Source organism: Neovison vison, chromosome 1 (assembly GCF_020171115.1).
Source record: "Neovison vison isolate M4711 chromosome 1, ASM_NN_V1, whole genome shotgun sequence".
NCBI classification, from domain to species: Eukaryota; Metazoa; Chordata; class Mammalia; order Carnivora; family Mustelidae; genus Neogale; species Neogale vison.
Window position 1 is genome coordinate 244,212,711 of NC_058091.1, and position 22,167 is coordinate 244,234,877.

The following is a 22,167-nucleotide window of genomic DNA, read 5'->3' on the forward strand; positions in this document are numbered from 1 at the left end:
TGAGGAATATCAGAGTGGGCTGTTCACTTTTAAAATGCATCTTTCACAGGTTTCTCATCACAGATCCTATTTTCTAAGATACAGTGCCCTATTAAAATAATAGTGTCCTGTCAGGAATGTATCCATTGCATGAAGCAAGCTTAAATTGTACGCTTATTACAAGTTCCCCTCCCCCATTCTTCTTCAGTGTCTCTAGTTAATCAAAAGCAGATTTTCTGATAACCATTTTCTAATGGGTTTTCTCAAAATTTCCTCAGCGTAAGCTTTCTTCTCATCTTTTTAAAAATTTTGTAGCTATCTCATCTATAAAATTAAGCAGTATTTTAAAGTTTCATCCTTTTTTTTTTTTAGAATAGAAAGTGGTGGCATAGAAATCTAAATTTTTGCATTGCAGCAGTCCTTGTAGTGTAGGCAAAATGGCCCACTCTTATGCTGAAGCTGGAGCTCACTGCAAGATACTGGCCTTGATATATGCAGTGCTGTCCAGCATGGTATAAGAATCACATGAGATCATAGGAGGGGACAAGGTAAACTGTTACCCTCAAGTAACAACTACAGAGCATCCTTTCTGTTAATGATTTTAGTCTCAAGACTGAGGAGCAAGTACTAACAGTACAGTTTAGGGTGTAACTGTGACCCTTTTATATTAACCAGAAAATAGCTTTTTACAGTATTCTTTATAGAGTTTATAGCCCACCTGATGAATTGTCTACCGTTGTGGAGGCAAGGATTTTCCAAGATTCATGCGGACCTGAGGCTTACCTATTCTATGGGCACTGGGAGGATTCATTATCACTGCCCATCCTCTGAGGCATTGCTATTTGTAGTAAAGGGCACTGAAAATACACATTGTCACATCTGAAATGAAATTTATATTATTCTAAATGTCAGGTAACTTGGTGTTTCTCTGTTGCTCAGCTCAAATCTCTGCTGGGTACCTTTTTGTCTGGAGATTCAACTTCTGGAGTCTGAGGACTGTAGTCTAGGTATCATGTCATGTAGTCATGGCTCTTATCCTTGACTAGTTAAGGGACACCTTTTCGTTCTGTAGGAGTAAGACTAAAAAATCTTAAGAGGCAAGGGTTTTAGAACTCAAGCAGATTGTGGTCATATGGAAATTGCCTCCTTTAATGAATACTGAATGCGCACTAAAAAATTTGCCCTCATGGAGATTATGTATGTATTTCTATATATAGAAAATAATATAAAATATGTATTACATCTATAACATATTTAAAAACTTTATTTTACATATATATTTTTATATATTTTTCATTCATATTCCTTGGGGAAGAAAAAGAATCTCTCTGGGCTTGCTTTTCATTAAAGTAAAGAGCAAGCAAGTGAAAGAGCCTATTTATTCATTTATTTAAGTGAAAAGCCCGACGAGGTTCTGTTTCTTCCCCAAAGTTTACTCTGTTCCTTCCAAGTTAGGACTTTCATGTCCAAGGGTGGCAGTATGTTGGCTGCCTTTCTCATTTTGGTTTAGTTTTTCTCACAATGTCAGCATTAATTAGGGGCAGAGTCCTTTGCGTATGTGGTCTTGTCAGGGAGGGAGGTGGGCCTGAAGCCTTGCCCACAGACAGGACCAGCTGAGTCGGCCAGGGGTAACAAGAATACATCACCTTTGGGAATCAAAATAAGAAAAGTAAAAATTGAGATTATTAAATTCCCATTAGAGCTGTAATTCTTAACATATCTTAGCATGGACATGTGAACCTGAGTTTTTTCCTTAGTGCTGTCAGGCAGAGGGCTCTTTAGAAATAACCTGGGTGGTCCCAGCCCAAGTTCCATCCTTCTTTCCCAGCCTAGGAAAAGTAGGCAAATGACCCCCAAAAGAACCTTGATTATGGTCTTCCAACCTAGTTGCCTAGGAGAAATGCTGTTAGGGCATCTTGAGGCAGACCTTGTCTTTCCCTGGTTTTAGTAAAAGGGTGATTAACTGTAAGGAGGTCAACCTTGACTGTTTGGGCCTACTGACTAAAGCCCTTGCTTTGCTGTGAATCCTAGCACCAAAATCTCACTGCGGGGACTGCATTCTCCTTTCTCTTTTATAACTTCTTATAATAAGAACATTTAACTGAACCTAGATGTGCACTGGTAGATAATTCCTTCTTCCTGATTTACTTCACCTCCGTGTAGGGATCTCTGAGGTGGGGGATGATTCTTTGATCTTTATTGGAGAATTTGGTGGAAAAATTTCTCCTTCAGTAACTGGCATTTAGTGAGCTCTCCCTGCTTCACTCCTACTCTACTCTCCCTTTGAGGCCAAGCTGTGGAAAAAAAATGTTTCAACTAAAACTTACACAAAAGAAAAATGAGCACCCACAGTCACCCCCACAAGACCAGGCTCTGTCCCCAAGGCTGCAGAAGGGAAGACCACATCAGTTCCAGTTGTGTAGTAGGGCCAGTCATGAGTTGGCACCCATTAAGTCCTCAGTAGCTGTGCTGACAAAATGAAGGGCAACAGGCACTGAACAATTCAGCCTTAATCAGATGTCTGGCAGTCCCAGAGAGGGAGGTAGAAGCAAAACCTCCAGGATGGAGGTAGGAGTCAGCCCGTGGCCAGAGCTTATAGGTACACTGCAGTTCTCCCCTAACACTATGTGCCTTGGAACCCCTGTACCACTTGCATCTAGGGTCTGGGGCTTGTGAAGGGTGTGGATATGCTCCTCTCCCCATGAACATGGCCTTTGCCCAAGCACTGGCATGGCAGGCTTACCTGAATGTCACCTTGTAAACCCATGGGACTTTATCATTTGATGTGAACTGTGGGCTCCAGCTGACTGGGAACTGTTGGGCTTGATCCATCACCTTCAGTCCCACTTCCCCTTAAACTACTTGTTTTCAACTTCTCAGGTGGTGAGACAATGACTCATGCTTCCTTCTACCTTGGTGTTTACCAAATTATTTCTTATGACTACATACTTTTGTAACAAAACCGGAATATGCTCATCAGTGTCTCCAGAGGACTTGGGAGCTTGAACTCTAGAGGTCCTCTGCTATCCTGCTGGCCTCCTGCCTAGGCCTGTGCATGTAATGCCACAGGGTGTCTGGAAAGGATGTTCCTAGTATTTGGATTTACATTCCAACCTTTGGAACTGTACTTGTATTGTTGCTCTTACAGCCTGATCTGTCAGACTTGGTTTTGAGAAGGTGCCATGGGGATTGTGCTATTCTCAAGCTGCTGAGTGCAAAAGAATATGCAGCCCATCAAAGATTCAATGTGTAAGGGCTAACAAAAGCCAGGGAGGGGAACTTTCTCCCTGAACAGATGGGTTCGTAAGCCTGTCACCGAGCCCTAGTATTGCCCTCACTGATCTTATTGGTTTGCAGAAGAACCCTTGTACCCACCCCTGGGAGAGAGATCGTCTTCATTCTAAAGGCAGCCTTTCTAGAGAGTCTTGACTTGAAACCACAGCCTTACATACTCATTCAGGTACAGGTCTATAACCATAACCCACTAAAACACAGGAGGGATTACTAATCCATCTTTTTCTGGAGGTCATATGGCCGAAGGTGACATGGGCTGGAATCTCTGATTCTTTTCCTATACTCTGCTCAGGATGTTATCAGGAAAAGAAGGTTCCAGTTCCTTGTGGTCTTTGTACTCCTACTACTCCAGTAACATAAAATCTCCCAACTCAGTTTTGTAAAATGACTTTATACAGAGACCAAATTTCTGCAAACCTCGCTGTATTTGATATTCTCTTAGTCAGGAGTGCAGCCAGTCCAATTCAGCTGGGGGCTCTGCTATTCTTGGCAAAAGGTCTTGTTTGTAACCGGGGGAAGGGAAAGGGCAACTTAACACCTTGAGCTTCAGACAGGAAGCAGCACTAAGAGGTCTGCCTTAAGTGCTCTTAATGTTTGCATTTTGGCAGCCTTCAAGACACCATAGAACCCTTCTGCATTCCAGGAAGAATGACAACTGAATGGTACAGGTTGATGGGCCTAAGGAGATCCTATCATAGATAGGCTTTGATCCCCTCTAGACAAGTACCCAGTGGCTTTAAGGATCCCAATCTTCCAGGAAAGAATTTAGGTAGCTAATCTCCCCCCCCACCCCAAAAGACTATAGAAGCATCATACTTGCTAAGACTGTCACCATACAAAGACCTCTCTAACCAGCTAAAAGGTTATTTGTCACAGGGGCTCTAAAGTCTTCTCATAAATATTACTGTACAAGTTACTGATAAAAGCCTCACATGGCCAAGCTTTACCACTCAACTCAGTGGCAGTTTCTGACAGTCAGTCCATACAAGCTTTTCACCCAAGGCTAAATCCTCCAAAAAAGAGGAAGCTCAGAGTTCCTCCTTCCAGGGTTCTTGATTTCAACCAGAAAGGAGCTAATGTTGCTGAGCTTGTGAAGTCATATACTCAAAAAGGTTTGCAAAAGACACAGCTAATTTGTCTTTCTGGCCCAACCTAAAAAAAGCCCTAGCCCATGCTATAAATAGGAAATGTAAAAACCTCAAGAAGTTATTAACAAAGTTGTTTTAAGCCAATATAGCTGGGGTTGAGGAGAGGTGGAGAAATTACTCAAAGAGGAATGGCACACATTTGTATATTTTTCAAAGGACAGAAAAAAGTAAACTCAATAAAACTGTTCCTAATCTCTTTCCTCCATGCCACATACTTGAATAACTAAAGAAAACTAATCTTTATTCCTATCTGACAGTAGTTTTTTCCTAACTAGATGGGAACTGAAGTAACAGAGCTACCATTTTGGCATAAGGCCCTAGCCTTATGGGCAATTTCATTTGCCTTTAATAGCTTTGCAACTACTGACTTTATTTACATAATAATCCCCACATAACTGAGATTCCTCAGGGACTCTGCATTTCAAAATGCAACAGAAAGGAATTGTAATAAATACCACCAAGACCTAAAAAGTTGATCCCTATCTCTTAAAACCTGGGAGAACTGAGAGCTCAAAATACCTCAGACGTAACTCTAAATTGTACATTATGAGCCCTAGGGTTCTTTCTCACAAGTACTAAATGGATCAGTTAAGTAGACAGGTACTTTGTTTACTGAACACAAAATACAGGCACCTTTAATTTTTTCCCTACTACCTTCCACCTACTTAACAGTAAGATTTTTTAGGTCAGTTTCAGAAGTTACTCATGGAACTTTCATTGGGGTGTGTGTGTGTGTGGGGCACAGACTCAAGAATATTTCCATGAAGGGGAAAAAATTTTGGTCTATTGATAAGTCGTAAGTTATAGTCCTTTATATCAGAGGCCAGAAGGTGTACCTATATTAAAAAAAAAATAGAGAGAGAGATAGAAAATGGTGGTCAAGAAAACTTCTTCACTGGGTGGATACTAGTCTCTACCCAAAGTCTAAATCAACTAAAGCATTTTTAAAAAATGAGAGAGACCTATTTAAGTCTAATAGATTTTCTAAAACTGGACTCAATATCTTAATATTTCTTGAAGGATAGTCTACTTCTTGGCTAAAAGACCAGACTGTCTAGGTACAAATACTAGTTCTATCACTTGCTAGCTGGCTGATCTTCAACTAATCACTTACTTACTCTCTCTGTACCTATATTCCTCATCAGTAATATAATGGTACCTACCTCACGGGATTACTCTAAGTATGAATTGTGATCATATACGTTAAAGTGCTTCAAATGGTGCTATGCACACAGAGCATTCTATGTCAGAAGTACTGTTACAGACAAGTATTACAAATGCATTTCAGCTTTAACATGAATCCAACTTCATACCGAAGTAAACAACTTAGTTCTAGCCTCTTGCTGTAACAACACATTTATAAAGTTTACTTAGTTTAAAAGTAAACACTTTTTGTATGGTATAACCTTGTAAAAATTGAAGGTTTACATCTAGTACTCAACCAAAGAAACAGGAATCTGTTCCAAGGCTGAAGAAAAAAGTTGAGGAGTAACTGGGAGAAGATGAATCCTAAGAATTTTCTCCAGTGGGAATGTGGACGAGGTAGGAATTTTATGCATGTGTTGAATTTAGGACTTAGAGCTCAGCGACTCCCTGCTAAGGGAGATGTGACCCCCCCCCGTAATTATCAATACTTGAAATATTTCACTTTTCAATAGGAAAAGGAAAGCATATTAGGATAAAAATAGCTTTTGAAGCAGCAACCAAATAGCATTTAATGAAGTAAGAGGGGAGGACTCTCATATCTACTGTATATTTTAAGAGTTTGTCACTGGAGTAGATGTCTACAGAAGCTACACTTTGTCTCAGAGCTGAGTATGAAAGCATCACATTTCCTATGACCAAGAAGTACCTGTAAGCATCTCTTTTTTTGGCCATTAATTCCAGCAAATGGACTCTTATTTGTATGAAAAGCTTCTAAGATCATACACTGACCCAAAATTTTGCCAGGTAATAGCTTTTAAAGGGAAACATCAGCACATATCAGTGTTAAAAAATACAAGCTGTAGACACTGCAATCCTCCAATAGAGAAACTGTTAGCTTACTAAACTAGTTAAGAATAGGACAAGAAACTATATTGGGGTTACTCAAATAGCTGTTTTAACTACTAGAAAGACTACACAGGTGGTTCAACAGAATTTACTTGTATATTTTCCATTTTCTGTACTATTTGAAGGCATAGGATAGCTTTGAATTAGCTTTCTACAATACTGTGTTTTAAATTTATCCAGTAAACTAAGATGCAGTACAACTTTTATACAACTTAGGAGATAAAAAAAAAATCTCCACAAGAGAAAGCAACTCAGCAGGCCCTGGTATTAAAACATTTTTCCAGAATAAACAGATATGCAATTGCATTAAAAGGCAGTTTTCAAATATTTTCAGTTACACCAAGATTCCTTCCAAATATCTGCCTTGCTAAACCAATGCAACCGATTCTTACTCAGTTAATAGTGGGGCATGGATTTTGGTAAATGTTTATGGTTTTACTTTCTTCATTATCAAAAATCTTTTAAAGTGCTATCAAGCAGCAAATAAGTTGCATTAGTTCTCTGCTTCCGGTAGAGGTGCCGATTCCTCATGGTAGAGGTACAAACTGTGAAATTGCGAAAGGTACAGTTTAACAGTAAGTAGTGCATGAAAAACAGTAACACGTGGCCTAAATACAGAGTTGGACAGAATCAAACCAGTTATGTCTATAATTGCTCAAGTGAAATGGATGGATATAGTTTCATTCAAACATTTAAAATAAAGTCTGAAATTAAAATTGGTGGTTAGAATCAAATTTGAAGAATTTCTTGATAAAATATAAATCTGTTCTTTTGAAATTGGAAATGAAACTATTAATTGATGGGAGAGCTAGAGACTTATTAACCCCTCCTACACAGATAAGGAAATAAGTGACAAAGTCTCTTGCACTGAAGTTATGTATTTTAACAGCTTTACATGTAATATTCATATATAAAAAACTTTAAGTGCTTTTCTCCAATTTAAAAATCTAAAGAATTCAAAAATAAGGCATTCAATATTTGAAAAAAGTACAGATTTACAAAATGTGTATTATTCTGTCATGAAAACTCCACACCAACATTATACACTTGGAAAAAAATACAAACAGGATATATTACAAATTTATGTAAGCAATAACTTAGTTCACACCATGCAATAAAAAGTACATTAATCAAGATACACAAGCTTTTGTAGGTTCTAAACTGAAGGACTTTTTTTTTTTTCTGCAGAATCCTTAAAACCTGTGGCACTTAAAATTTGTTAGCCTTTCTACTGAGAGGTAAATTATACACAACAATGATGAAAAAAATTAACAGACCAGTTGTCTATTATGAATCATTCCAGCTTTGTTCAACAATGGCCGAAACTCTTTTCTCATATTCTCGTTTGTTTTCCTGATAAAGCTGTGCTGCCTGGCTATTGGCTGGACTGTTTGGATTTGGTTCATCCAGCAGAGACTGGAAGGAAAGAGAAAGGAAAAAATCTGTGGAGAGTTATTCTTTACATTAACATGGGTCAGATACAGAGCATACGGGTTGTACAAAAAACCAAATTACTCAGTAAAGAAATGGCAGATATTAGTGTATCTTCTATATTTTCAGGTCTTAAATACTTTCAGAAATGGCTTGATCAATTCAATAATTTCCTCCTGCTAGAGAACTGAAACTTCCAAAACACATAGTACTCAACTGCCTTAAAACCTCTAATTTCAAAGAAATTAGGAAAGAATATTCTTCAACATACTGAACTATTAGCCAAGAAATAAAAAGCTTGATTTGGTTAATATACAATATCTAGAAATAGCAACTAACATTTTGCGAAGTTAAACTCTATTTTTGTGGTTACAAATGTCTGACAGTAAGTTGGATAGAGAATCTTGTTTCATCAAGAAAACATACACATCTAGCAGCAACGGAATGAAATAGGGAAGCTGAAAACAATGTTTATAAAACATGATAGGAAGAGCTTTAAAAAAAGGTCACAAACCAGAATTTTCCTTCTGTTCCTCTCACATCCACATAAACTAAAACATCCCTCATTCCACCTCTCCAAAATTGTCATTCAAGGTCAACTCTGAAATAATCTGCCAGTGTTTTTGGCAAATGGTAACACTATCTCTTCTTTTTTAATAGGATTTCTTGGATAGGATATCATACTTAATGATTCTCTGCACTTCACAGTTTCCTGAGGTCCCTATGGTTTTTCTAAGCAATCATCTTTCACTATTTCTTTCTTTTTCTTTTTTGATTACTAATCGTGTATTGAAAGCAGTAAGAGGTTTTTCTTTCACTATTTCTAAGAAGTATTATCCTTTTCCACATCCTGTGGCTATGCTTCATGGGCATAAATACCTAACCTGTGAGAACACTTTATTTACACAAGGATCAGGAAAATGACTGTGGGTTTGATCCACTGTGGTCACTAACAAGAAAGCAGACCAGCTGTCTGAAAATCATGGGGTTTTATCCAGGCTGTGCCATTGGTTACCTGCTACTGCTCCTGAAGGAGCTGCCTGTATCCCACAGAATCTTGAAAAAAAAAAAAAAAAAAAAAAAAAAAAAAGATCATGCAACCTAACACACCCTTACCTGAATTGATGTTAAGATAGAAGATACATCATATGTTGGACTCCATCGATTCTGAAGGATATCTAAACATATGCTACCATCAGCATACACTGCAAAGACAACACTAAAATTGGTTACCTATTAACTTTATCATATTTAACAGTTAAAAGAGAAATCTTTACCACAAACAGAATGCTTGGCCCAGTCAGAAGTTCTGAACATTGTTACCAAACCCCTCCTGTCTCACGGGAAAACCAGTGTTAAAACTAAGGTCTCTTATTTTGCACCTTTTCATCAGGGAGCTTTGTCAGAGTTCAATTTTTTCAACACCCACCTTATAGCCCATCGGTTTGAATCTTCTATTTCTAAACTCTTTAAATAAAGCTCTTGAAAAAAAAAAAAACAAACACCTTATTTTTTGACATCATAATTACTCTCCCAGAAATTACTCCTAAAAGAAATAAATGTAGACACATGAAGTTTTATTTATAGGAAGAGTTCACTATGATACGGTTTATAAGTGTTTATATACTGTTTATAGACCTAAAGAGGTGACTGGCTAACAGTACATTGATATAATCAATACCAATGTAGCCAACAGAAAAGATACACATCTACCCTCTGTTAACTGATACAGAAAGACATCCACAATGTAGACCACCTTAATAAGTTTTCAAATTTTAGAGGAAAATGACATTTTTTACAAAACATTTAAGTATTTTCATTTGAAGTATAATTGTTTTCATTTGAAGTCTGTGTAGTTACAAAAACATTTGTAAGACTAAATGCCAAGATTTAAGTACTGGCTCTAAGTAATAGGATTCTTGCATTTTATGATTTGTTTTATAATGAGAATGCATTCCTTTCATAATCAAAAAATAAAAATCCAGTGATTAACACATTTAAATTCTAACATTTGGGAAGTTTTTTCCCCTCTTGAACTGATTATGTGAAAATACAACGAACATAAATTTTTACCCTCTTGTGAGACTCTATGTCTACATGACTTATTTCCAAAAGTAGAAATGCTACATTGACAAAGGATAAATGCATTTAATGTTACAGATACTGCCAAACTTTGGAAAGCTTCACGGAGCAAGCCTGATCACCTTACATAAAGACAAGAGTTAAGTAAGGCTTTTTGGGAGAGAGGAGGCAAATTATACTTAAATATTGTCATTTCTCAGGGCTCTCTCTATCCTCCATCCTCTTTATTCTGGCCCAGTATACACCCTTGGGGTGATGTTCTTCACTCTCATGGCCTCGATGACCATCCATGTGCTAGCTACTTACAGTTACTAGTTTTAGAGCAGCCTAAGTGGGATGCCTGGGTGGTTCAATCAGTTAAGCAGCTGCCTTCGGCTCAGGTCATGATCCTGGGTTCTGGGATCGAGTCCCACTATTTTCAAATATTGATTTCAAGTATTTATGCCACATTAGGCTCCCTGCTCAGCAGGAAGTCCACTTCTCCCTCTGCCTGCTGTTCCCCCTGCATGTGCTCACTCTCTAATAAATAAATAAAATCTTAAAAAGAAAACAAAAACAAAACAGCACAGCTTAGTGGCTTATTATCTATCCCACAGGAACATCAAACTTGGCGGGTCTAAAAAACAATTAAAACCTCTGTAAGACCCATAAAAGTACCAAATAATTTTTAAAGTTTTGAACTAGTAACTATTTCTAAGAAATAATCTAAAAGTAAACCAGAAATCAAGCATCCATCAACTAATGAATGGATAAACAAGATATAGTATATATATCCAAATAATGAAATTTCCTTCAGCAATAAAAGGAAAGGGAATACAATTACAACACAGATGAACCCTGAAAACTATGCTAGCTGAAAGCAGCCAGTCACGAAAGACCACATGTATTATAGGATTTATAAGAAACGTCCAGTACAGGCAAATCTACAGAGGTAAGAAAATAGGACTGCCTAGGGCTAGGGTGCTGGGATAAAGGGGAGTGATTGCCAACTGTCATAGAATTTTTGGGAGAGAATGAGAAAAATGTTCTAAAATTGATAAGGTGACAGTTGTACAACTCAATGTACTAAAAACCCCTGAACTGTAAAATTTAGATGAATGAACAGCACAATATGTGAGTTATATTTCAAATAAAGATGCTTAAAAAGTGTATCAGAAAGTTAGTAAAAAAGTACTGGTAGAAGAAAAAAAAGGGAAACCACTATTATGAAGGAGTAAGAAATAATCAAATACACTGTTTCCCCAAGGATGAAAATACCATACCTCTATACACAGAACCCTTGGCACATTGTACAGTCTTTCCCACCTTCATTTACAGAGCCTTCTTACTGCATTGTGGGTCAATTCAGTAGTAAGTTTTCAATTACAGTGTAATAAATATTAAGTTACTCCTTCTGAAAGTAAGTTAACTGATGGGGAAGACCATATTTAAATGAGCCAAGGTTACAAAAAGGAAAGCTTAACTATTTTGGAAAGTAAGTCTTTTGTACAGTAATTTATAATGCAGGAATATACATGTATTAGAAGTAAATAGGAAATTATAGAAGAGCAAATTTAATTACAAAGAGTCAGTCAGAAATCATGGAAAAGAGGAATAAAAAATTTCTCCAGGGGTGCCTGGATGGCTCAGCTGGTTAGGCATCTGCCTTGAGCTCAGGTCATGATCCCAGAGACCTGGGACTGAGACCCACATTAAGCTCCCTGCTCCTCAGGAAGCCTGCTTCTCCCTCTCCCTCTCTGCCTGCCCCTGCCCCTGCTTGTGTTCTCTTGGTCGAATAAATAAATGAAATCTTAAAAAGTAAATTAAAAAATTTATTTCTCCACATAAAAATAGGAATGATAGAAAAAATAAAAAACTGTACTTAAAAAAAGCCTTAAAAACATATGAACCTTTGACCCAGTAATCCCACTTCTAAAAACTTGTTCTGTAATAATATTCATGGTTATTTGGGAAGATTTTCAAGAATGTTCTAAGTGCCAATTAAAATTACAAACAACGTGGGGCACTTGGGTGGGAACTGAATCTTGATTTTGGCTCAGGTCTTGATCTTAATATTGTTTAATATTAAATTATATTAATATTAAGTTATTAATATTCAATTTAATATCATGAGATGGAGCCCCATGATAGGCTCCACCTTGAACATGAAGCCTGCTTAAGATTCTCAATCTTGGGGCACCTGGGTGGCTCAGTGCCTTCAGCTCTGGTTATGATCTCATGGTCCTGGGATCAAGCCCTGCATCAGGCTCTCTGCTCAGCCAGGAGCCTGCTTCTCCCTCTCACTCTCTGCCTGCCTCTCTGCCTACTTGTGATCTCTGTAAATAAATAAAATCTTAAAAAAAAAAATTCTCACTCTCTCCCTCTTTGCACCCCTCTCCCCGAACTTGCACTCTCTCTCAAAATAAAAAATAAAAATATTTTTAAAAAGATTTTATTTGACAGAGATCACAAGGAAGCAGAGAGACAGGTAGAGAGAGAGGGAGAAGCAGGCCTCCCACTGAGCAGAGAGCCCGACGGAGGCAGGGCTCGAGCTCAGGACCCTGAGATAATGACCTGAGCTGAAGGCAGAGGCTTTAACCCATTGAGCCACCCAGGCACCCCTAAAAAATAAAATCTTTAAAAAACCCTGAAAATCACCAAAAACTGGACAGACTGATTATGGTAACCTCACAGAACATTTATGCAGCCATTAAGAATGATACAAATAAATATTTAGTAAGGAAAGATATTCACAGTTCATAAAAATGTTACTTAATTATATACAATATGATCTCAATTTTGTACAAGCATTTATTTGTACTTATTATTTTTAGAGAGATTTTATTTATTTGAGGGGGGAGAGAGGGAAGGGGGAAGAGATCACAAGGGGGTAAAGGTTAAAGGGAGAAGCAGACTCCCTACTGAGCAGGGACCCCAATGTAGCTGATCCCAGGACCGTGGGATCACGAGGCAAGCCAAAGACACTCAACCAAATGAGCCACCCAGGCACCCTCTTTGTATTTTTAAAAGATTTTTATTTATTTATTTATATTTATTTATATTTGACAGAGAGATCACAAGTAGGCAGAGAGAGAGGGAGGCGGCAGCCTCCCACTGAGCAGAGAGCCCGAGGCGGGGCTTCATCTCAGGACCAAGATCCTGACCTGAGCCGAAAGCAGAGGCTTAACCCAGTGAACCACCCAGGCACCCCATATTTTTTAAAAAGCTAAATTTTAAGCAAAAATGTTTTGGTATCCTTCCATTTCTACAAATAAATAGGTATTATTTTAAAATCAAAAGTATTAAGACAAAACAACTTTACCTGAAATTTGGAACCTTCTAAAGATTCTAGGCTACAAAAACGTAGCTAATACTGACATGGAAGCAACATCTGAAGTGGCCTGTTGCAGTAAGAATTATGGGGCAAGGCCTAAAAGGAAGGAAAGAACTCCCCCCCCCCAATCATTTATGAAGTTTAATAAAATGTTACTTACCATTTGGATGAAACATTTTGGATAAAAACCTAACAGTTGGTGGTTTATTTGGATACTCTTCAGAAAATTCTATTACTAGTTTAAAAGTACCTAGATAGAAAAAAAAAATCAGAATAATTATGGTAAACACAAGCATTACTTTTAAACTCCATCAATGAACTCCCAACCCATACTGGTTTTTGCACAACCACACAAAAAGTAATGTCAATTCTGGCTTAGCACATAAAATATGAAATATACTTTGATTTACGTTAGACTGGTAACACACAGCACTGGCAAGCACTTGGAAACACACACTTTCATGTGCTATTGGGTGGGAATGTTAAACTGCCATATTTTTGGAAGGCAATTTGGCCCTAGCTACTGAAACTTAAAATGCACATTTGGCAAACTACAGCTAGTTTATTATAGCTTAGAAGGGGGTATGCCAAAGGATTTTAAGAAGGGCTAACTACCACATGACAAAGGACTTCAATCAGAGGCACGGACATTAATCTGAAAGGTCTTTTCCATCCCCTTACAAATCCTTTCACTCAAATATGCCAAGAACCAAAGTATTAATGTAACTGCCTACTGTGGTTATAGTCAACATGGTACATACATTCTTGTAAAGTGGTATTTTATGGTCAGTACAGACAGGCTTTTAAAAAAATTATGCATTTTTAACAAAGTCAATCTGTTCACAGCGTACAAAGTAGAACTCTCAACTCTAATTCTAAATCTATTTTGCAGAAATAACCATTATTACTGGGTTTCTGTATGTTTTTCTAGATTTCTATCCTGTTTATTCACTATCCAGAGTTCTTTGATTTTGAGGACATCCACCTGAAGGTTGGAGAGGTGTTCTACCTAAAACCCCTTGGACATACTCAGTAAAATCGAGACTTATTCCTAATGAAGTCAATAAAAAAGTTTAAACCATTCCAGATGTCTCTAGAAGGTTTATCCCGATTTCAACAATGTAGTTTTAAAAAACAAAACAAAAATCCATTCTTGTATTTATTTTATCCAATATTTTATCTATATATTTAGTATACAACCTCTACCTTCTTACATTGTTTTTGCTGCTGGAAATCTGGGATTAGGGAAGCCAAAGATACACACAAAATCAAAAGTGTTATCTAGGGTGCCTGGGTTGCTCAGTGGGTTAAGCCGCTGCCTTCGGCTTGGGTCATGATCTCAGGGTCCTGGGATCGAGTCCCGCATCAGGCTCTCTGCTCAGCAGGGAGCCTGCTTCCCTCTCTCTCTGCCTGCCTCTCTCTCCGTCTACTTGTGATCTCTGTCAAATAAATAAATAAAATCTTTAAAAAAAAAAAAAGTGGTTATCTATTTCATACTCTGAATACATCAGTTGTTATGAAAAGTACAGTTAAATAGTGAAGATAGTCTTTATGTATTTTCAAAGTGTACATTTTAATTTGCTTTAATTAAAAAAACTTACTGTAAAAATTTCAGCCCACACAAATATGAACAGCAATTTTCAAGTTTTTTTCTGCCCACTTTATGGAGTCTCAGGACCCCTTTATACTCTTATTCCCAGTCATGGCCAAACTTCCAGTGGGAAATCAACTGAAGGTGAAGCTGGGAAGGGACACATATGACAGCATAACATTTTACAGATTTCCACCAAAAATGAAAAATAATTTAATTTTTAAATATTGGCTCCTCAATAACTAACTTGCAAAAATTCCCAATTTTTAACAATCTGTTATGAATCAGTACAAACTGCCTCCAGCGCGCTGCTGAATGTAACTATCAGTATTTCTTACACTAGACATATTTAACTCATGAATTTTTTAAGTAATTTCTATGCTCAGTGTGAGGCTCTAACTCATGACCAAGATCAAGAGTCACGTGCTCTACCGACTAAGCCAGCCAGGCACCCTAACCCAGAAAATTTTTCCAAATATTCATTCAATCATTACTGTAAACTCACTACACATTCACTTAAATGACATTTAATGAAAAGTAATGTGTTTCCCTACCAAGTTAGTGAGAGGCTTAGCACTGTCTCACATTTTTGCAATTCTCTTTAATGACTGGCTTAAGAGAAGACAGCTGGACTCTCTCAGCTGCTTCTACATTTTATCTGTTGCAATATGCTGTTCTGGGAGGAGGCTGAAGAAAACAAAGTCTCACAAAAATATGTAAGTGAAAAAAGTATTTTCCTACTTTTTTCAGATAATTGTAAATATTCCTTTTTGATTACTATAGTAAGAAAGTGGTAGGTTTTTAAGGGTTAGTTGCAATGTAGAATCTGAAATCATACATCATTTTTGCATCAGTTACACCAAAATCTGTTACAAGCTGCATAAATGTCTTATTCATCCCTAATTTTCTATTATACACTGGTCATTCAGAAAATATTGGTTCAATGAATGATACAATTGTTGTAAACATTGGGGCATTTCATTAAATACTATCCAAAAACAAATCACTATTAGGTAATACCACCTACTGATATTATCCGAGATGTCTTAAAGTACTGGGAAACGGTTACTTTATCAGTAGCAACAATACTGTCACTTTCCTTGATCTAACAGCTCACTTCAATCACTTGAGTACGTCTGCCAAACAGTCGGATCTAAATTATCAGTTTGTCTCTCATTCATTCAAGTAAAAATGTTCCATGAAAATAAGTTTAAGTTGCAACTCAAACAACTGCAGAAGTGCTTTTCCTCCAGAAAATCATTACAAGTGTTTTATGCATACTTTCCGCTTCATCACACAGAATATTTTAAGAATGTATACCCAAGGGTCAGAATAGTAATAGTATCTATTCTTCATCAAGAACGTTTCTTTCTTTTTGCAATCAAGACAAAAAAATTTTAAGTGAAAGTGGCAGCTTTTAAAAATGCAAAGAACATGGGCACCTGGCTGGCTCTGTTGGTGGAGCGTGAGGCTCTTGATCCCAGGTTTGTAGGTTTGAGCCCCGCACGTTGGGTGTAGAGATTACTTTTACCAAAAAAAAAAAAAAAACAAAACAAAAAAAAAGAAAACAAGAAAACAAAACTAAAAAAAATTTAAATTTATAAATACATACATACATACATACATACATACATAAAGTGACTATTAGTACAGTTTAGAGCCACTGTGTTGAGCTGGGCCAGGATACTAAACTACATAGGTCCAGTTTTAGCAACTTATGTTTCTGTACCACCAGTACAAATGCTGATACAGTAAAAAGGGCAAATGTCTTAGTGTTGGTGTAAAGACAGTTTTAATTACAAAGAATCCATGGAACAGTTTTAGAGACTAAAAGAAGGGGTTCATGGACTACCCAAGAACCCCCTGTATAGTGCAAAAAGCTGAAGTCTTTAAGTACTTCTCTTCCATTCCTTACCCCCACCTTAGCGGTAAGCACTTTGAAAAGTGTGGTCATACAACCTTTTAATACACACACACTTGCATCCCTGTATTTGGTAAAAATGTAATGCAACATGTATCATTCTGAAACTTTGTCTCTTGAGACTTATTTCCAGATCCACCTTACTGTTTATTCCACAATCTAAATACATCATAAATTTGCTTAACCATTTTCCCCTATTAGGCATTCAGGTTATGTCTTTAAAAACAGCACAATCTTTTTTTTTTTTTTTTAAGATTTTATTTATTTGACGGAGAGAGAGATCACAAGTAGTCAGGACAGGGTAGCAGGCAGAGAGAGCAGGGGAGGCAGGCTCCCCACTGAGCAGAGAGCACGATGTGGGGCTCGATCCCAGGACCCTGAGATCATGACCTTAGCTGAAGGCAGAAGCTCAACCCACTGAGGCACCCAGGCGCCCCTACAATTAGTATCTTTGTGTAAGTATCTTCAATGGGTTAGTGTTCTGGAGCCATTTTGATCATTAAAAATCTGTTCAACAATTCTTAAAACTTTATGCTATAAAGTTTTAAGGAAAATCTAAGAACCTGGTTAAAATCAATGATGAAAAGCTCAATTACAAACATGTATCAGAACCAGTTTTCCATTTTTCTGGCTCTTGGTGAAAAAATGAAAAAACTAAATTTAAGAGGCAAAGGATTCCACAGAATGCTAACTATTTATGGGTATCAAAAGTAAGCTGTACATGCAGCTACTGGCAGCTATGTTAATTTTTTTTTTAAGATTCAAAAAATTTTTTATTTTTAGGTAATCTCTGCACCCAATGTGGGGCTTGACCTTACAACCCTGCAACTGAGTCACACGCTCTACTAACTGAGCCAGCCAGATGCCCCAGCTACATATGTTTAAGAACAATTTCAGTTCAACACCTTATCAATATAGATAACAATGTTAAAAAAGCATGATTATCCTCCTTTAACCTACCATCTAGACCTATAGTTAGTTCTACAGCCAATTACCAAAATGACACAAAGAGCTGACAATGAAGATGGTCAAGCTGATGTAGAAAGAAAAGACCTTTATGAACTAGAAATTCTCAGTAGCATTATTTAGTTTTAATTTGACCTAATAACAACAGAAAATAGTTTTAAGGTAGGTATGTTAGTATTATAATTTCCTACTTAAAAGCAGTGTTCTAATACTACAGAAAACGTAATTGAGAATGACTTACCATCTTCAAAGGGTGTCCCTTCTGGTCTGAAAACGAGAAGATTTCTGATTAAAAGATGTTTCCTTCTGCCTTTTCCTGATTTTTTTTTTTCTCTCTCCTAAAGTAGGCTTCAGGCCCAGTGCTGAGCCCAACATAGGGCCCAACCCTAAGACCCTGAGATCCAAAATCTGAGCTGAGATCAAGAATCAGCTACCCAATTGAGCCACCCAGGTGCCCCGTTTTCTTGATTTTTAAGAGTGGAAAGGATAAACTCAAACAGAGAAAGAGGGGCTCATTTTAATGACCTGTGGAGTTTTAAAGATATTGTTTAGTATTATCCTAGCCCTAGATTTTATAGACACAGGTATAAAGAGTAACTATTTTCTAAGTTTTCATGTTTTAGCACACAATTCAGTTCATAAATACCAACCAGTCATTTTATAAATGTGTATTCTTAAGAGAAAAATACTCGTATTTTCAGTTTACAACAATAAGAGAGAAATACCCTTTAAGATAACTGTACCAAACCAAGTGTCCTGCTTCCCAACAAAGCAACAGCTCTGTTCAACACAGCTAGACAGAACTGACTGTAACAAAGAAACCCCACTTTCTTTTGCTTAAATCTTTTCCCTGCCTCCACATCCCAATTTCATCTTTCCTAAGCAGCACCATGAAGGTTCAATTATTTTTTGCAAGTTAGCCTGAATTTAATATTTAATTTAATATAATCTCTTTAGAAGAATAAACTAACTTTTCACTACTATTTAACTTGTAACTAATTCAATGGCAACTCAGAATTCCACTTATGAAGATGTTCCTTCCTTTAAAGTTTTAGTGCAAACCCTAGTTTTGAAAAGCATGAAAAAAGAAAGACCAAGCCCAGAAAAACAGAAGAAAAGGTGTAAGGAAATTTCAAATCAGGAAGCATATACGTGGGGTGCCTAGCATGTTATGTAGTTAAGCAGCCAACTCCTGATTTAAACTCAGGTCATGATCCTAGGGTTGTTGAGACTAAGCCCTGTGTAGGGCTTGGCAATAGCTGTGGAGCCTGCTTGAGATTTTTTTTTCCTCTCTCTCTCTCTCTCTCTCTCTGTTTCTCTTGGAAAAAAAAAGAAAGAAAGAAAAGAGCAATTCTCACAATATATATAATGTATTGAGCATTTTTTGTTAATTCTTGCCACACTGGAAGCTCTGAGCATTTTTTTATTCTTAGTCTTTTTGTATTTTTAAAAGAATGAAATGCAAGCATAAATATTTTGGTACATTTTGTACAAAATAACTTACCCTTTCTTTTTAGTTTCAAATGTTATTTTTAATCAGGTAAAACCCAGTGATTATAAAATCATAGGCAGTAACACCAACACAAATTTTACTTAACTGCAAAAACACTTCGCAGAATTTTTAAAAAAATTTTGCAGCTTTTGTAAGAGCCCCTCATTCCACTTCAGCCTCTGCCTAATTGACACATTCACTTTCCTTAAAGAATTACTATACCGATCATTTATCATTCTACTCACCCAAATATAACTGCATTCCACTGCATAATGTTGTTTTCAGATGGTGCACCACTGACACCCACAGGTGGGTCCTCTTGCAACCTAGAAATCCACAGTAGTAATTTTCAAAGTTGAACATTAAGGTCACTACGCAGGCCAAAAAGAACCGTTATGGACTATTCTACCTACTTTGACACAAACTAAGTCATTTCCTTGTTCTTGTGTTGAGGTGGACTAAACCATATGACTTAAAAATAAATCAACCATGTATATACTTATTAAGTACCTCTCCAAACTGTCTCAATTCCGAAGAGCTTTGGACTCAATCCTCTCTGATTATGAAGGTCAAGATGTATCTTTGGGAAGTGATGCATACAGACTGCCATTAACAATAAAAATTAAAAGCCCCAAGTGCAAAAACCATGTTCACAGACCATCGTTTTTGCTGCTGTAAATATGGAAAAGGCGGTCTGTGTGAGTCTAAACCACTGCTTCCAATGCAACATGGCCACCAACCCCCCACACCAAGGCAAACATTAAATGGCTGAAAACACTAATATTCAATTTAATTAGCAAACTAGTTTTAAGCAGGAGAGTAGCTTTAATCCATTTGCTTCAATTAGCAATAGCTTTTAAAATAAGCCCCAGTTATGTTTTTCATCTGTCCCTATTTTAAAGATCTGCACTACAGCTAACATCTACCTCTCCTGTCAGTTGACCCGATACAAGGCTACCTTCCAACATCTGTCACAATCAAATTCTCATAACCTGAAAACCCTTGGAAAACTACCAAAGGAGCCCTGTGTTCAACTCAGAATTTAACAGAGATGGGCAGTAAGAAACTAGAGCAACAATGGACATAAACTGGAAGTTTTATTACATGGCTTTCACTCATCGGAGTTAACATGAAATTTGATTTTAAGCTGGAGAAGACAACTTTTGCACCAAACAGAGCATCTCCTTGCAAAGGCTGTCATTTCAACAGAAAAATAAATGAGACACTTTATACACATATCTGTATGTAGTGATTGTCATAGGACACGATACTTTGAATTAGGGTTTTCAAAAATAGTTTTCAGTCAGGCTCAAACACATCAAGCCACGACGACTAGAAGGCTTTAAAGAATAAGGCTGCTTCTCGCCCACCAAAGGTAAACGGCTCATTACGAATACATTCAATGATAAAACCGCCCAAAGCCCAAAAGAACGGCTTCCAAATGCCTCACCTATGCCCTTATAATGGCGAAGTTGAAAGGTTACTTCCTAAGGAGCTAACCTAAGTTTTTATACTAGATATTTTGTCTCAATCAGGGCAGATCTCTCCAGGAAAACAAAAACAAAAACAAACCACACTCAAAAATGTGCAGTGGATCGTAATGCTGAGTTTTCTCATTTTCCCCCCGTACCTCCAAGCATTCAATCAAAGGTAAACAACTGAAAAAAAGTCAATTCCTCCTCACTAACCCAAGCACCACCTAACAAAACCCTATTTTACAAAAGGAGGCCCAGGGAGTATCGGGTTAGCGCCAGTCTCCAAGAAGGCATTTTTCCAGACTTTGGAGGCTATAGATAGGGCTTTAGACACCAGGCCACAGAGCTGAGTTCCAGAAGGCACTGGCATCCCGGGCTGCCAGCCCGAGTCCCAGGTCTCTAAGCCAGTTCTCAAGGTCCTTTCGGGCGGGTGAGGGAGAGTCGGGTTTCGGAAGATGGGTTAACAACCTCCGGACCTCGCGCTGCAGACCCCACCCTCACTGCAGAAAGAATGGGAGGGGCGCTTTTCGCCCCAACCCTGCCCCTCAGCGAAGACCGCAGGGCTATCCCGGAAAACTGGTGCAGCAAGCAAGAAAAAAGATTCTTCAAGGGTCGGCTTCTGGGGGACAGGGGCGGACACGACAGGATGCAAGGGCGCAGAGATGAGGCTTGAGCTCTAGGGCCAACGTCGGGCAGCTGACCCAAGTGGGCAGCGGGGAATCCTTGAACAGACCACAGCCATCTTTCTACCTCTGGGGGCGGGGGGCGGTAATCAAAATTTCTTGCGTCGGAAGAATGAGCAAGCAAGGATGGGGGAGTGCGAATGCGGGTTAGGACTGGGCTTCCGTCGGTACCGCTGGGCCCACGGTCGGCCCTCATTGGGTTATGAGAGGAAAGTGTCCCGGATCCCCGCCCTGCAGCCCCACAGCTATGGGGAGGAGCCTTCAACCAGGCGAAGGTGAGGGCCCTTACCGCTTGAAATCCCGCATGAGCCTCCTCCGGGCCGGAGTCGACATGCTCCCCAGCTGCCCCGCGGTCAGTCTGAAAGAAAAGAGTCCCGCGCAGCCCCCCCACCCCCCGGCGCGGCGGCCGAATCACTGAGGGTCACCGCCGCCGCCGAGGCTGCACAAACAACCCTGCAATGACGTCTCCCTCCGCCGCCTCCAGATCCCTCCGCCCTCCGCCAGTACCACGGAGTGAGGGGTGAGAGAGAAGGGCACGGGACGTATGAGAGCTCGTTACAGGAGCTTTTGCGCAGGGTTCTATCCATTTGGGCTTCCCGGTGTAATCGATAAGTCAGTGTTCTCTGTTCTCAGTCTGGAGATTGTGGATTAAGAAATCCCGAAACCGAAACACGATCCTGTGTCTCCCCCTTTCAGTACTTAAACTCGACCGGGTGGGGACAGAGAGGCGCATCCGGGGC

General features: G+C 38.4%; 1 protein-coding gene across 1 annotated transcript; it reads right to left on the minus strand.

The window, feature by feature from the left end:
• Positions 1-6,550: 6,550 nt before the first annotated feature.
• On the minus strand, positions 6,551-21,875 carry UBE2B (ubiquitin conjugating enzyme E2 B). The gene is made up of 6 exons (XM_044227521.1): positions 21,717-21,875; positions 19,515-19,595; positions 18,019-18,044; positions 13,460-13,549; positions 9,021-9,109; positions 6,551-7,889 (listed from the first exon to the last, which is right to left on the minus strand). The coding sequence occupies exons 1-6, from the start codon at positions 21,758-21,760 to the stop codon at positions 7,761-7,763; spliced, it is 459 nt and encodes a 152-aa protein (XP_044083456.1). The 5' UTR covers positions 21,761-21,875; the 3' UTR covers positions 6,551-7,760.
• Between the last annotated feature and the right edge of the window lie 292 nt (positions 21,876-22,167).